The 16,457-nt window shown below is 46.9% G+C and overlaps 1 protein-coding gene across 3 annotated transcripts in view; it reads right to left on the bottom strand.

The window, feature by feature from the left end:
• adgrl1a (adhesion G protein-coupled receptor L1a) overlaps positions 1-16,457 on the bottom strand; it is an 81,044-nt gene that overhangs the window by 34,382 nt on the left and 30,205 nt on the right. For all 3 annotated transcript variants that reach the window (XM_037475574.2, XM_037475576.2, XM_062565945.1), the window contains exons 2-3: positions 11,080-11,265; positions 500-713 (exon numbers count right to left, since the gene is read on the bottom strand). In XM_037475574.2, coding sequence (XP_037331471.2) covers positions 500-713; positions 11,080-11,149 — 284 coding nt within the window. In that variant the 5' untranslated portion in view covers positions 11,150-11,265. The remainder of the gene's footprint in view (positions 1-499; positions 714-11,079; positions 11,266-16,457) is intronic.

Raw genomic sequence — 16,457 nt, 5'->3', positions numbered from 1 at the left:
GTCTCTCTTACTCCCTTCATTTCAAAAATCTCTGCTGAACTCACTCCATCATCCCTTCATTTACAGCACTCTCTCTTCCACCTTCACCCCCTCAATGCTCGACTCCTCCCCTCTGCCACTTCCCTTCCTTCCTTGCTCCCTGTCAACGCTAGAACCCCCTGCCTCTATTACTTGCGTGATGGATAGCTGGAAGAGGGGCAGCCATTGATCTGAGCTTGGATGAAGCAAATGCTGAGGGCAAACACAGTGAGCAGCTGCATGAAGCACAACAAACCCTCTTGCGACTATTCTGAACGTACACATCCACATCAAGACGCACACCAATATAAACCACCACAGGCCTCCAAAGAGGGACGCTGGGATGCTGAGTCCAGTATTTCACAAAATACGTCGACACCTCGGGAGAAAAAGCAGCAAATCCTGGGGGAATTATGTTGTTTCCATTTGGCCAATCACATGGCTCTGACTGCACAAGCACACGGAGCAGATCAATAGTCACCTCTGGGACATTATCTTGAAGGCGTCGGGCAGGTAGCACTGCACATTCTCCATCTGGAAGGGGTCTGCGTCACAGATCTTGTCGTCGGTGCGGCCGTAGTTGGCCGTCTCAATCATGATGACATCACTTCCAGGGCAGCGCAGCTCGATCGGGTAGCCTTCACACGCCAGCTCTCGGCGCATCAAGCCGAAGGGCATCATTGACCGGCTCAGAGCTGGAGTGGAAAGAGGGAGAGAGGCAAAGTTATTGATAATTCAATGAAGCTTAATACTTTTAGGAGGCACTTTATTACTCGACCACATTGTAAATATGATGTGTTGCATTTGACAAGAGCAGGTGGGATGAAAGTGGTTCCCATTGTCCTCATGTAAAACACAAATGAGCTATTATCGACTCGCTTTCTCTGAGCAGTTATGTTTCACAACCGCTGATGCACAGCCTCGGAATCTGGCTTTCTCATTGGAACACCGCATGATCACATGATCGCACGATGAATTTGCAACCGGACGGGCTCTCTCCGATAAGATATTTTACCACTTGTGAAACAAACTGTGAGAGTTTCAAACGTTAACAAACTCCTACACACAGCCAGGCATCCGCTTATCCCACCGAGAAGAACTGCGTGTCTCTGCACGCCCCCCTCCCAGTCTACTCCACCGCCTCGGTGGAGCCGTCAGAGCAGCGCCTTAGCATTCACTCTAAACAAGAGTGGACGTCTGTGTAGGGGAGGTAAAGAAAGACAATTAGTGTCCCTCTACACCTTCACCTCTGGTGTGCACAGTCGCTATTGTTAATCAGCCACACGAGAGTGCATGTCAATGCACTGCCGTGGCAAGCAGTGAGGCTCTTTGTGGAGATGGGTCAGCAGGGAGAGCGGGGTTTTCAGGGTTAATCGCTGAGCCAGGCTGAGAGGCATGAAAGAGGGCTGCAAAGAGGCTCTGAGAGAGACACTCGTTGTCCACCCAGCTCTCGCCATTGCTGCACACCTATCCATATTTATTCAGCTACACACACACACACACACACACACACGTACACACACACACACACACGTACACACACAAATGACAAAATGGCTGCTGGCTTCGATTCCAGCACCGGTGGAGACAGGGCCACGGACACAGAGTGAAGTAGAGACAGAGTCACGATGGCGTGGCGGTTGCCACTGTCACCTCACAGCATGACGCGCCTGGGTTCAAAACCACCCAGCGGCCTGTGGGTGTGTGGAGTTTGCATGTTCCCCCTGTGTCCGTCTGGGTTCTCTCCGGGTACTCTGGCTTCCACCAAGTCATGCTCTGGCGGTAAGGTTAATTGGTCACTCTCTGCCCGTGAATGTGAGACTGAACGGGTTGATTGTCTCTGCGCCAGCGCTGCGATTGGCGGCACCCCGTGTAATCTGGCGGCGAGCAATTTGGTGGTATTGAAGAAAAGCCACTGTTTCTCTGTGCTGAGACTTATGCCAGCAACCGTGAGAGGTGCTCTCCGTGGTCCTGAAGTGACATAGCCTCTTTGGGGAAAATGACTGCCGTATCAGAGACTGGTAGGCGCTATCCGCTGTCCTGAAGGCAGAGAGGGCTCTGCTTTCCATCGTCCGTCGGGAGGGTGTGACACATGTTATGCCTAAACGGAGCAGTTCTCGCGCCACATAAACACGCCTGAAATTTAGAGGTTCTTTATGAACTGAGGCTCTCACTGCGCAGCATTCCCCCCCCCCCCCCCTGCCAGACGTGCTCAGCAGCAGACAAGGGCACTGAGTCAGCCCCTCTCTCCCACTTCTGTTAGTGCTGGAACCCACAGAGCGGGGCCGTTTTCACTCCCTGACACTGAGCTAGCACTGCTTTGGTTTCAGCCACTGTCCATTCAGGAGAAGTGCCCATCTGGGTCAATGTCAATGTCAGTCATCCCCAACATGCTCCGCAGCAGAGCGCTACATGATTCACTGCCATCTGACTTTCTCATATTTCTAAATGCCAGACATTTATGCAGCAGGGACTTGAGTTTGGTTGTGTAACTAACGCCATTAAAAGCTGAATGACTTGCAAAGATAGACTTCAAATCTTTTATGCCTTGCCAGCATGCAGTGCCAGTGCCAAATCACAAAGGCCTGGGTGCAAAAACTGCATACTAATTAAAGTGTGCAGAGATACAAACAGCAGGCGAGGCCAGAAACACAAATCCACACACTAATGCAAAAACCCACACCGAAAAAATGAGCACATAGCCGGACACACTACTACAAGATAGTGTGTCCGGCGATAAGCGCACACATACTTCTATTAGCTAGTAGCTTGGTGCTACAGTGGGATTTCCATGCTAAGTGTCAGTGTGTGGTCTTGTTCTCCTAACTACCCTGTGGTGTAAGTACAGAGCGGCGTACAGCTGGCCAGCTATTAGATTGAAGCGGACCACCAGGAGTGATCGCGCTCATTCCACTTAGCCCCTATCAAACCGCCACACGTTATACATAGAGGAAAAAACACACCTAATATGTTATAATAATTTCCGGCATCTGTGATTCCATTGAAGGAAGCCTAGGGGGGAGGGCTCAACTCTTAGCCTCAACAGCCAAGGAGGCATATATATAGATATATCTATATATATATAGCTATATATATATAAAAAAATATTGAGTCACAACAATGTAAATATTGAACAAAAAGAAAATCGCTAGTCTAATTTCCCGCAGTGCCATGCATGAACTTCATTCCCTTCCAGGCATTTCTTTTTATGGACCGACTGTTATTGAGATAGTACACTTCCATGGTAACAGTTACCACCATATTTAGCCTATTTCCAGCAGCACAATTGCAATTCTTTCCTTTTGTCATATTATATTATATTACATCTTCACTGTTTGACGTGTTCTAGGTTTTACGTGTAATTCGCCATGTAAATTCAGAGGGATGTACACTACGTTTTGCGAAGGGATTTTTGAATGGCGAACACAAACAAGCATGGGGCTTAACGTCAGGGATTCTCTGCCTGAGTGTGTGTGTGTGAGAAAGAGAGAGTGTGTGTGTCTGTGTGTCTGTGTGTCAGCCAGATGGCTTGAGGCCTAGGTGGAGCCGTGGCTGCCTCTGAGCTGAGCTGAGATGAGCAGAGGATAAGCTTGGACTGGCCATGGGCTACGATTGTCCTTCACTCTGCAGGAATCCATTAAGGTTTCAGGGTCTCTTTAGCCAACACACGCCCACACACACAGACGTGCGTGTGGCCATTTAGTCGTGCCTGTCAGAATCATAATAGCTAGATGATAGAGTGTCTTTCTCGGCAGCAGCCATATGTATAGGTGGATCTAATCCCCCACTGTAAGGCTATGACTCATCTCCTCTGGTATATAACATTTTGTTAATACCTGTCAACCGCAAAAAATGGTTACCAATCATCTTCCATACTGATAGAGTTATGAGCCAATTTGATAATTACATGAGTGGATATGCACTGTGTGCAAATCTTTTTCTCTCACACACACACACACACAGGCTCAGAGAGAGAGAGAGAGAGAGAGAGAGAGAGAGAGAGAGGCCTGGTGTCACTCCAGGGCAGCTGGTGTGAGGGGCTAAAGCGGTTGCCTTCATAATAGAAACTCCTTACAAATTAAGAGCAAGAGAGAGAACTGATTCGATTTGACTTGTTATCCTGACACAGTAATTAAAGCCTGAGGGTGGATAGATGTTTGGACCCTCGGACAAGAACATCATTGTACAGTCTCCAATATTTGCTGAGATTCAACATCATTTGGAGATGAGTAGACATAACCTGCAACCAAGAGTTGTGACCAGCACTTGAGAGAGGTTAAAAGAAAATGGTTTAATATTTTAATAATACTACTCTTAGAGAGGAAATTCTGAAAAGTTCACAGTACAAATACAAAATATATTTCCCTTCATTGAAACATGATGGCAAAAATGTCAGTCGTCAGTGGTGTGCTTTCAGCATAAAATCCCTTTGAATTAAACATAATCTGACCTTGAACTTTCTATTGGGTGTTTTCTCATAAATAATTGAGTGGTAAGATTTGGCCTCACAGCTAGCCACTAATCAGAGACCTCAGCAGCTTTGCAATTGACTCACAATAAGAGACCATACGTGTGTGCTCTGTGGCCCTAAGGCAAACGTGAGAGAAGCATGGCGGACCATCTTTTGGAGGCCAAAATGTGATCAGCCACTCTTAGCAAAGTCTCTGTCCAGCAGTTTTCTCCTACTGTTACCCATCAGCATTGCACTGAAGCACGGTGCCAGATCATTTTCTCGCCAAGCAGGCTCCTGGTAACGAGGGATTCCTGTCATATCCCCATCCTTTAAATTAACTTGAAATGGCAAGGCCCAGAAATGGTATTGTAATATCACAGTTGAAGTATACTTAATACATCTATATTAAGCCCTTTCAGTCAGCTCTTGACAAAATATAAAATTCCCTCACAAGTTTCAAGTTCAGTTCTTAGTAATCGTGTCAAATGGATCAACTAATTCAACAGCTATCGGACAGAACTAAGAGTTATCAATAACCCATAACCGAATTAACCTGACCGATTTCTCGAGTACATTACCAGCTTAGTGCTGCGTCTTACCGGCTCATTTGGCACTGCTAGTTAGTGTAATGACTCGCTGGAGCATGTCCTGCCAGCACCGACAAGCTGAGGCGATGCGGCCACAACCGTCACATCCCCGCAGCCTTCAAGCTGAGGAGTTGTGACAAAGTGACATCCTGAGACAAACCTAAAGGCCTAACATGAGGGAGCAGGGGGTGGGGGCTGTGTGTGTGTGTGTGTGTGTGTGTGTGTGTGATTTGATGGGGTTGGGTGAAGCTGGCCTCAAAGCTACGACGCTATCTCTACGACTCCTCTGCCCGTCTAAGCGAAGGAGACAGGGGAGATGAGATGGGGGAGATGAGATGGGGGCGACTGTATGGGGAGTCACCGTTATTGGTATAAGGTCAGAACACAAAGCGGTGGCCAAATGACACACATCCTCCGAGATGGAGTTGAGTCGAGCTAACACACAGGGATGGGTAAATGGAACGGCGGAGCGTTTCAGATGGGCTGGATGGTAACAATAGAAAAGGGTAGGAACCATCAAACCAGATGCTGGCCAAAGATGAACATGACGACACAAAAGGTCACCGACATAAAAAGAGCGAAGCAGACATATTTGTGGGAGAGAAGACCTCTTATTGCCCTGATCCCACTCAGCACACACAGCCTCTCCCCTCAGCAGCCTTCTAACTCATCCTAACTACAGCACAGCCCATAACATTACATCATCCATAAGAGAATTTAATGTGCCCCCCCCCCCCCCCCCCCGAAAAACACACCCTAATACAAGCCTTGACAAACCTTGCTGTGGGGGGGAACTAGCAGGCAAACCAGAGATCAAGATAGGCGGTTAAAAAGCCACTGAGACACGAAGCAAAACACACACACACACACACACACACACAGACGGACACACACAAACTTGAGGAGGGAGGCGAGACATTGCGTGCTCATACTGTTGAACAACTACATTTCTGGCCCTGGCGCCTAATTATGCGATAAAAGCGCCTCAGAGGGGTGAAAGCAGCATAACCCAAAATAAGAATCCTCCTGCCGAAAAAGTAAGATCCACCTGCATTGGTGTAAAATATCCTCCATATCCCCAGGGATGGGAGACGTGCTACAGACCCAACACAGCTCTATTCTGTTCGCAGCTTCCAGCACAATTCACATGGGGGAGGCCAGCAGACAGTCAGTCCTAGATTCTTTTAAACATTGTGGTGGAGTAAAACTGCAGGGGATGCTGGGGAAGAGCCACGGGACACAGGGAGAATAGAGAAGCAGGGAGAGGAAAGCTATGAAGGTGGTTGGAGACTGAAGCAAATAAAGTGATAAGAAAGAGGAGTGGGTGTGAGAAATACAGTGTGAAGTAGTGAGGGGAGGTGGGGCGGTTGGGTGGGTGCGTATGCCGCGCGAGAGGACTGCTGTCGGGAAGATGCGTGCGCGCATTCGCAAGTCGCATCCAGAGACCAGTTAGGAAAGATGAGTGTCAAAGCCCGGCCCTGCCGCCGGATTAGACACTTAATTAACCTCCGTGTGCACTAAGCCAAAGGCTCGGGTGTGTGGACAGGGTGTGTGTCTGGGTGCGTTATTCTGTGCATGTTTATGAGCGGATCGATCGGTTCCTCGGTAGGTTTCTACAGTGTGCAGCATTTCAAGTGCCTTCTTAGGAGTGAATGCGCACAACATGCATGACGCATGCACACAGGCGGCCTTCACGGACGCACAATCACGGACACACAGTCCTTCACGGCTACAAAGCCTCAAAGATACGAAGCAAGGCCCTGAGAGGAAAAAGAGGCAGCTATCACACGGCGGCACAAACAGCATTACTGGCACCATTCCTTTAAGTAGGAGCGTGTTTGCGGTACACAAATCAATGTACACACACAAACATGACCCCGTTGCACGCAACTACAAGCAAACGCAAACACACAAACCAAATGGGCACACACACACACACACACACTGGTACACTGACACTGAACCAATGAATACACAAAAAACACATGAGAGCACTGTGCGTCATCTTCAAAGGGAGGTTTGAAAGAACACACCGGCACTGGGCCCCGGCCCCTCCCTCCTTCTCTCCCCCGCCCGCCCCCGACTACCAATACGTGTTCAAAGGCCATCCATTAACCTTTCACTCACACAGGCCTCTCTGTGATCTACTGCTCTCAGCCAAGGGCTTTGAAGAGCACAGCAACCACCAACGGCGGGATGGGAGCCGAGAAGGTAGCGGAAGACAGAGACGGGGGGGGGTAAAACGGGAGAAAAGGAAAGGAAAAAAGGGAAGGAGGAAGGAGGGAATGATAACCACAAGAGATGTGCCCCATTAACAGATAGTAGTCAGAGGGTAAGGCAGAGCCAGGGGAGTGACACTTGAGGAGGGAGGCTGGATAGAGAAAGGGGTGAGGCAATGGGCAGAAGGGAAGGAGGTGAAACAGGAGGTGGGAAATGGAAGCAGCAGAGGGAATAGGGAGGGAAGGCCAGCAAACAGGGTGAAGGGGGAGAGGGGGCGGGGGCGGGGGGTTGAGAGAGGGAGTAATCGCTGAGGTGTTAGGGGAGGGAAAGCCAAGAGATTGGATGAAAATATAAGTGCCAAATGAGATATGAGATGAGTGAGGAACGCTAACTGTTGCTGCTTTGGTAGAGACGCAAAGAACATACACAGGAGGAGGAGAGGGAGAAGAAAAAGGGTTGACTGCAGCTTTTTAAAGGGCTAAAAGAAAAAATGATACGCTGCAGTATTCACAAGCCTCTAGATTAGCAATTAGTGTCAGTTAGGGCTGTGGATTTCAGCTTTATGGCAGTCAACAAACATTATAAAACATATTCAGGCCATTTTCAGACAAAATGAGAGCATTTACTTTATAAACCCATACATAGCTTACATGTTCGGAGTCTTTAAAACACAATGCTATATATTAGCAACTTGAAAATATGAATTACCAGTTTTTTCTGAAATTAAAACAAGTCGTTTACTTCGTCTGTCTATGATTCTGCAGCTTATACTGAGCTAAGCAACATGCAATTGTACCTACAATTTGTTGTAATTGTGTATCTTGTGATTCTTAAGGATACTTCCCAAATTAATTACAGTGGTTGATGATAAAGAATTTTAACAGCTGCAGGTGCATCACCTAAGAGCAAAGCAGAGCCCCAACCTTACAGGTGCTTAAGTTCACTATTCTGATAGCTACAAAAGTGTAGAGCTTCAAGTTTACAAAACACACATTAAGGCAATGTGCTGTTCAGCAAATCATACAGCATCAAGAAGCCAAGAGCATGTACAGTAGCAAGGTTAGCAGCAGTATCCCTTTATTGCCTCCTCGGGAGATAATATACACAAGACTGTCAGAGAATCAATTCTTATGAATTAGTGAGTAGGTTGCAATTTTAAAATGATCATTTTAATATAGTAGTTTTGCGGGACTGAAAGTCTACTCTCCCTCTGTGCAAGAATTAAATATGGGATGTGGTTTCAGGTCAAGTATTATGTTATTTACTTTGAGCGACACTTAGATCCAAAATAACTGCCGGTGCGGTCATAAAAAAGCATCTGGCTTGCAGAGGCATTGTGAATTCTTCATGTGGCTCTCTGTGAAAATAACTGCCTACCGCTGCTGCATTATAGAAAGCAAAATTCTGCATCGAGATGAGCCGCCGTTCATATACTGCCACCGTCCCAGGACAGCCGACAGACCAAAGCACTTTGTTGAGAAGATGCGTTATTAAAAAAGAAAAGAAAAGCCCCAATCCCTAAATAATAACGCGCTCAGGAGAAAAAGGCACTCAAGGACCATGGCCTTTGCACGCAACTGATCTGAGAGCAGAGGCGTAAATAAAGGGGTGACGAGCACAGATTCCACCAGTCACCTGGTACGAGTGGTGCAGATGTAGTCACACACACAGAATCATTCAACTAAATTCCTACATTAATGTACACACTTATAAATGAACACACCTCACACACATTAACGGACCGAAACGTCCCACAAGCGGGTTCATTATGGTCTCGGTTTCACCGCTGGTGCACATTAACACACACACACACACACACACACCGATGCTTGTGCTGTGCTAAATGAAAGCTCTGTGTCAGGACTTCATCATGTACGGCGCAGCTGCCTGCAATGCCTGCCACATTAAGCAGGCCTAATGGGCTTTCAGAGCAGCAACACTACGTACGAAGGCTTGTACATTATCCAGCAGTGTGGAATCTGCGGGACATTTAGATTGTCGGCCCGGGTATCGTGTGTACTGCAAGAAACATGACTTTATTTGCCTCGGTTAATTTGAGTTTGCGCTCGTTCATAAAAATGTGTTTTTTGTTTCACTTTGCCATTGCATTTCAAAGAGGAATGGAAATTGAGATTTAACAAGGTAACAGGACAGGTGAGTGAGGACTGTGGGAAGAAGTATGTCTTCAAAGCCCGTTTGCATTACCGAACTGGTTCAAGAGGAGAATAACCGTGTGAGCGGTACGGGTAAATATTTGAATGTGCAGCCAGGAGTAGAGTGAGGTTAAAGCATGGCAGATTAGTCCGGGACACGCAGATGGAGCAGAGGTACACATTAGACTGTGAAGCCATGTGTGATGATCCAGCAGGTTACTAAATGAGCTCTGATTAGCCTGAGAGGGATTCGGTGGCTCTCGCCCCATCAGAAACCATGCCTTCTTCCTTTAGACCCCCCCCTTTTTCATTTTCTTCTTCTCTCCTGCTCTCTGATCCCACTAACAGCATAAAAACATACATAGATTACAGCCAAAATTCAGCTGCCAACGTTATGATCACCAGAAGGGTGTGGGTGTGCATGCCCCTGTGCTTGATTACATTAGAAAAATATGAAATGTCATCAAATCAAATGTTCCGCCAGTGCTTTTGGGGCTGAATAAAGGATAACATTAAATTGATTATTAATGCATTATTAATACCCCCAGTGCCAGGTCACACAGATAGTTGGATTATTTACACACCCACCCACACACACAAACAAACACGTAGCCAGAGGGCAAATGTGTCCGATGGAACAGAGCGTAAGCTCCTCATTTCCAATGTTACAAAGGAGGCCAAATTAAGATTCATCTAAGCGCCAGCACCTACTCAAATCGGAAGTGCACCTGGCTAATCAGAGCTTACACAGAGGGAAAGCTACAACCACTGCTGACACAGGCGTACACAGACACATTTTTAATTTTAACCTCCCTCCCTCGGTTTCGTCCGCTCCCTCCTGCGTCATCACCAGCCCCTCCCTTTAGTCCCAGGGCCTCCACCTAGCGCTCCTCCCCCTGCTCGTCCGAGCCGTCGTCCATCACCCAGCAGCTCGTTGGCACGGAGATGACTGAGAGCGTACAGCAGATGGTGTGCCGCTGTCTGTGTGGCAGGCCACTAGCAGGACACCCGACAGCCCCTCCCTCCCCACCTCCGCCCTCCGCCTCTCTCTGCAATCGCCGTTCCTTCCCTCCTACACATTCGTTAACACACACACACACACACACACACCCACACACACAGACACACACCCTCCAGCATCACTCCAGCCCAACCAGGTCACCTGCTGCCCGGCTAACAGCTATTACACACACACACACACAATGAAATTTCTCATGGTACACGGCACATTCAAGGGGGTCACACATATGGCGCCATTACACGCACGGATTACCTTCTTATATTCCTGCAACGCTCCAACTAACATCAAGATGACAAGACATTTTATTGACATTCACTCACACTCTAGCTCACTAGCTCACTCCATCCCCTGCAGAGGCCGTTTAGTTTAATCAAGTACGGTGCTTTTCGCCTGGTCAGCAAGACAACAAATAATACTTAGAACCTTTATCACGTAGCTGGGGTATAAATATTACATCCTCATTTGCTACAACCTGGTCAAGCCAAGTTACAGTGAACCCCACATGATTTTGTGCGCTGCATTACAAGCTGGCTCAGTGGAGCCACACAACGTTGTATGAATATGTAAATGATCAATGTTAAATAAGGAAATACAAATACAAGAAATTTTTAAATCTTGATGAGGCACCTGGCGAGGATGGAGCAACGTTGCTGAAAGCCACAGCACAGGTGAAGATGACCCAGGCTGCCCGAGCCATGTTGGGGGTTGAGCAGAGGGGAGGGCAAGGGGGCGGTGCTAAAGCGCAAAGGCGGTCAGCAGGCACAGGTGAGCCGGGCGGCACGTCCTCAGCTTGCGCCCCGCAGGAGGGTGATCCTGCAGAAAAAGAGGGATAAAAACACGAGGAAGGTAAGGGCCAAATAACGATATGCATGTAACTGTACGTTCATGAAAAGCAATTATTCCACTTTTCTGTTTTTCAATTTCAACGTTCTCAGTATGGCATTCGATTTAGACGGTGTTGACTAATTTATTCTGCATTCACCACTGCAATACAACTCTGCACAAAACCAACTGGGTCTCGACTGGTACGGCATACTAAAAGGTATCAGAGGTAGCAGAGGAGAGGCTCCCCCTGTGGTGGTCAGGTATAATGATAGGACAGGGAGATCTGAGGGCATTTTGTGCATGATGGCATGGCAACAGCTGTTACCAGCACCAGCTCATCACTCTACAGCGTTTGAACGCTTGATTTAATCAGACACGCAACATATGCTTTATAGCTGTAAACGTGGCCATATACATCATGTATTAGAAGACACGTATTTTATGTGTGTGTGTGTGTGTGTGTGTGTGTAGATGTGCGTGTATGTGTGTCGTACATGTTTGCGTGGAGACATGTAAACAAAGAGGGCTCACATCTATCAGTTGCTCAATGAAATGAAGCATAATCTGGAACTTTAGCTCTGATTTCTTGTAGAAACGACTCTGCCTTTGCACGGGCTGAATGAAAAACAACTAGGAACGGTATTGTTGTGGATTGAGTTCCTCCTGCTGAGCCTCCTCAGGCAAATTGGAGTTAGTCCGACATTTTGTTGGAAGAGTATTTACTTTGATCAAAGCTCAAACCCATCTCCTTTATTTGATTGATCCTTGCAACTTGGAGTATAGGAGGCCATAATATAATAGGCTGTTTGCACGCACACACACACACACACACACACACTCACAACAACAGGTTTGGCTTCTATACAGGATGTGAGTTTACTTTGAAATGACTTCATTCATTTCCAAATGTTGAGTCCTTTTCAGCTATAATTACCACTTCAGGATACTTAAAAAGCTCCAACTTTAAACATTTGTCCCTTGCCAACACACCTTTTCAGAGCCAAATATATTCGATGGGGGAATATGTGTCGTGCTTAATCCCACAAAACAACATATTCATAATGTTTCTTTCAGCAATAAAGAGTGATAAAGCTTACATATGCTGGATTGATCACATGTGGCAGAATGTGTGAAAAAGTGTGTCAAGAATTCAAAGAAATGTTAACACTTTCTTGGTTTTAAACTCCAAATAGAAAGTTGAACATTTGGACCTCTAAAACTGTCAGAATACCCCTTGCATTTGTGTAATCTTCTGAATGTTTGCTCAACAACACACAGATCAACATGCAGGGATGGCAAAGCCTTATTCTCCTGGCAGCCACGATGGCTGATCCTGAGTGACTGGGTGCCCCCCCCCCCCCCCTTTGTCATCACTGATTTGGCTTCCCCTCCACCTCTCCAGCCCCTCCCCTCCCTGACCTTCTCTGATATTTACCCTCTTCCCCAGAGTCGACGCCCGGCCCGCAGCCACCGACCTGCCGGGGAGTCGCTGTGTGGATTAGTATGTTGGATGTGGTGGAGTTCGAGCAAGACGGAGGAGGGAGGAGGGAGGAGGCGTAAGGCAAACAGCAAAAGGGGAGAGCGCGTGCAGAGAGGGGTACAAAGCCCTACCGCAGGAGCTGTTCTTTACACCATCCTTTATTTCTATGATGTGTACAGCAAACACAACCTCTGCTCCACTGCAGCCGGTGCACCTAATTTGTGTTTGTTTGCGACCACCCTCTATGACCAGAAGCTGAGAAGAAAAAAAAAAAGGACATGCTCCGAGGGAGAGCAGGAGAGACAAAGACAGAGTAGAAAAGCAGTAAACAAATAGCAATAGACATGTGGTGCTGCAGAGGCCTTGGCGGCGGCGCCCTTTTCGGGGCCTTTTCTCTCCCTCCTCCGCCCCCATCCTCGCTGTGTTATTAATGGTCAAAAAAGTGACCCTCTCCTGTGCGTGACGGGCTGTCGTTGTTTTTCTTCAACTTCTGCGGGTTTTAATCAGAAAAATGTGTGTGTTTCTTTTTTCTTTTTTTGTCTGCTTCTGTGTACTTTTCAACAAAAGCTCTCCTGTGGTCTGCAAAGATGAGATGGTCTAGAGAAAGAGCAGTGAGAGAGGGAGGAAAGGTTCTGGATTGAGGTAAGGAGGGAAAGAAAAGTGCACGGCGGATAAATTGATTTCATTTTGTGACAAAAAGAAGACCAGCGTTACACAACACTTATGTATTTGTATCTGGAAGGAGAACAGCAGGAACAGAAGCAGAGCAAAGAAGGATGTGGCGGTGGCCATAATGGAGGAAAAAAAGCCACAAAGGAATGAAAAGAACGACGGGACCAAAAAAAAAAAGGGTGAAAGCATCAATCTGCCTGACTAACCAATAAACAAGGGAGAGAAGGAGAAAAGGAAGTAGGGAGCAGACAAAGCAGGATAAGGACAGCTTTCTGTATAATTAGAATAAATAAGACAGAGTGGGAGGAGAAACTGCTGAAAATGAGAAAAGTGAGCAAAGAATAGTAACAAAGCAGGAAGAAATGTCAGAGGAGACTGTGAATACTAGTCTGTCTCTGGCGGGAAAAGGTTCGGAGTCCTCGCCGGGTGTGAGATGGGTGTCTTCAAACTCCACGCTCTCTCCACTTGGTGGATGTTGCCCACCCGAGGCCAGAGGCTGACCTGCGCTGATCACATTCACAATCATTATCATCACTGTTCCTGTTCCTAACGGCGTGGATCATCGTGCCCCCCGTGAGACCGGAGCACGCAAACCGGGACGAGGGACCGCAATTGCAGCGCGCTGGTGGCAAGGTGAGGAGGGTAAGCAATGGGAAAAGAGGGAGACAGGCCGATGGACAGAAGCAGCGGCAAAGTCACACTTATGAGCATGGCTCCGTTGTCCTTTTTTGGGATGCTGCCCTCTGTTTCCTTCAGCTATTAAAAGTACAGGCTTTCTTTGATCCAAAGCCTTATCATGCGCTTCTATTGGATCATTACGGTAATGGCCGTGATCATTAAGGTTCTGTTTGGTTTTACAGACACGCTCTTCCAGGACAGGGTGTCACAAGTCCTTTTTCATATAGGGGTTTATTTTTGCCCCATCAAGCACATATCTCTGTACAGAAGAAAGCGGCATTTAGGAACATTACCCGAACCGGAATCAAAAGGAGGGAGAACAAAGAGTTTACGTCGACGGTTTTGGCCTGCATAATTAGCAAAGCCGGTGTAACTCTCAGCCGCTGTCGCTCAAGCTCTCGCTTTTTCCCACTCCAAGGGGAATCTGATATCAAGGTGGGAGAGACAGTTATGGTACGTGTGAGTCAACTCGGTGCATGGATGCGACAGGGTGACTGTGCAGCCCCGTGGTCAGAAGCCTAGAGAGCCTAGAGCGGCTGATTCGGATAACACTGCAACACTGGATAACACTTTATATATGTATTTGAAGAAGAAGTGAGTTGTATGAACAAGTGAAAATCCTGCAGGGCAATGTCATTGGTAAAAGGTAATTGTGCAAACACAAACGGGCTAATTTATTTGGATAGGAAAACACTTGTGCTGGATTTAAAGATTTGCCAGTCATAACTTGTGACCGTCTGTTGCTTCATGCAAAGATAAGTCTTTGCGTCCTAAAATGAAACACAAGCATTTCCCCTGCTATTAGGATTATTGTTTATGCCTCAGATGCTCCAACAACAAATAGTTGGTTCGGTAGCAAGCTCCCGCTCTGAAGGAAATGATTGCCTCCTAGCAACCAACACAGTCAAGGGTGCGAAATTGAATGGCAATCACATCTTACTTACAAATCAAAAGTGAGGCAAAACGCTGCATAAAATATTTGCAATCAAGTAAAATTCACTTCATATAAACTTCCAACATCCATTTAAACCCCCCCCCCCCCCCAAAAAATGGATAACAAGTACTTATTTGTCAAATGCTGTTGTGATTCCCTTTCAGTCACGTCTGAGACAGGCCCTTTGTGTGAGAGCAGAGGATCACGAGACTCAGTGAAGGCTAGCCATGTAGTATTAAAGTGTGTGATGAGACTGCAGAGAACGACAAAAACGAATGCGTCGCCTGGGGGCCTCTAAGTAATTCTCCCCCTGAATCATCGGTGCTGAAGCTTTGTCACACTCGATACTCTTTTGTACTCTCTTGAGCTGGGCAAGAGGGAGCTCTACAACAGAGTGTAACAATAAATGAGAATGAAACAGAATTAATTAATTACTTTTTCACCTCCATAAAAACCAATCACTCGCCAAAGTGAATATAATCATCCTGCTTTAACTTTTGAAAAGTAACAGACAGATGATGAAATATCATTACCATTACCATCTGTGACCGATCTTTGCTGAGTGGGAGGCTGTGTTTTTACCGCCAAACCCTGCCTTCAAGGATGCAAGAGGTATGACAGGCAAATGAAATTCAATGATTATTCAAATTAGCCAGAGTGATGATTTGGACACAATTCCACTTGCAGTGTGTGCGCGTGTTTGTGTTAAAATCCCCCCATTAACGCAGCACATGGAATCCGCTTACTCTGATTATGAGAAAGAGCTTCAATTACTGTGCAAAAAAAAATGACATCAAGTGCAACGGCTGGCACAATCTCACATTGTTATCTGTGGAATTCAAAACAGGAAGTGTGCCCTTTCAGCATTTAATATCCTAAAACTCGCAGGTTAAACAACCGCATTTTCTAAAATGCTTTACGATTACACATCTGTACACACATGCCAAAAACAAGATTGAATCAATGCCACTGCAAATAAAAAAAAGACAGCAGCTTGCGTACCGGCGTCCTCCCGCCCCCCTTTCCCCGCTATCTTCCAGTTGGGCAAATCTCTAATCTCTCTAATCCTTTTTGGTGAGGCTATCGCTCGCAAAGGCTACATAATAGTATTAGATATTATTCCTCCACAACAACCTGTATTACATTTACATCGACGCTCAGCAGCCCACGCGGTCTCTCGGCCATAGTGCGCACTGTCCTGTTAACACGTGAGCGCTCTTTCAGGATGGATAATGTTGTTAAGATAGCGGCGACTACACAAGCGCATTCAGGTCAGCTCATTTACCGGGGTGGGTGGGTTAAGGTCGGTGCTCTTCTGTGGTGGTATCTCACTGGCTGCAGCAGCAAGGCTGTTTATATAATGACACCATTGTGCCGGCTGTGTGCAGATGGAACATCAGAGCTCTGGTAATGGCC

Source organism: Pungitius pungitius, chromosome 12 (assembly GCF_949316345.1).
Source record: "Pungitius pungitius chromosome 12, fPunPun2.1, whole genome shotgun sequence".
Taxonomy (NCBI): Eukaryota; Metazoa; Chordata; class Actinopteri; order Perciformes; family Gasterosteidae; genus Pungitius; species Pungitius pungitius.
This window is presented reverse-complemented; position numbering and strand designations above follow the sequence as displayed.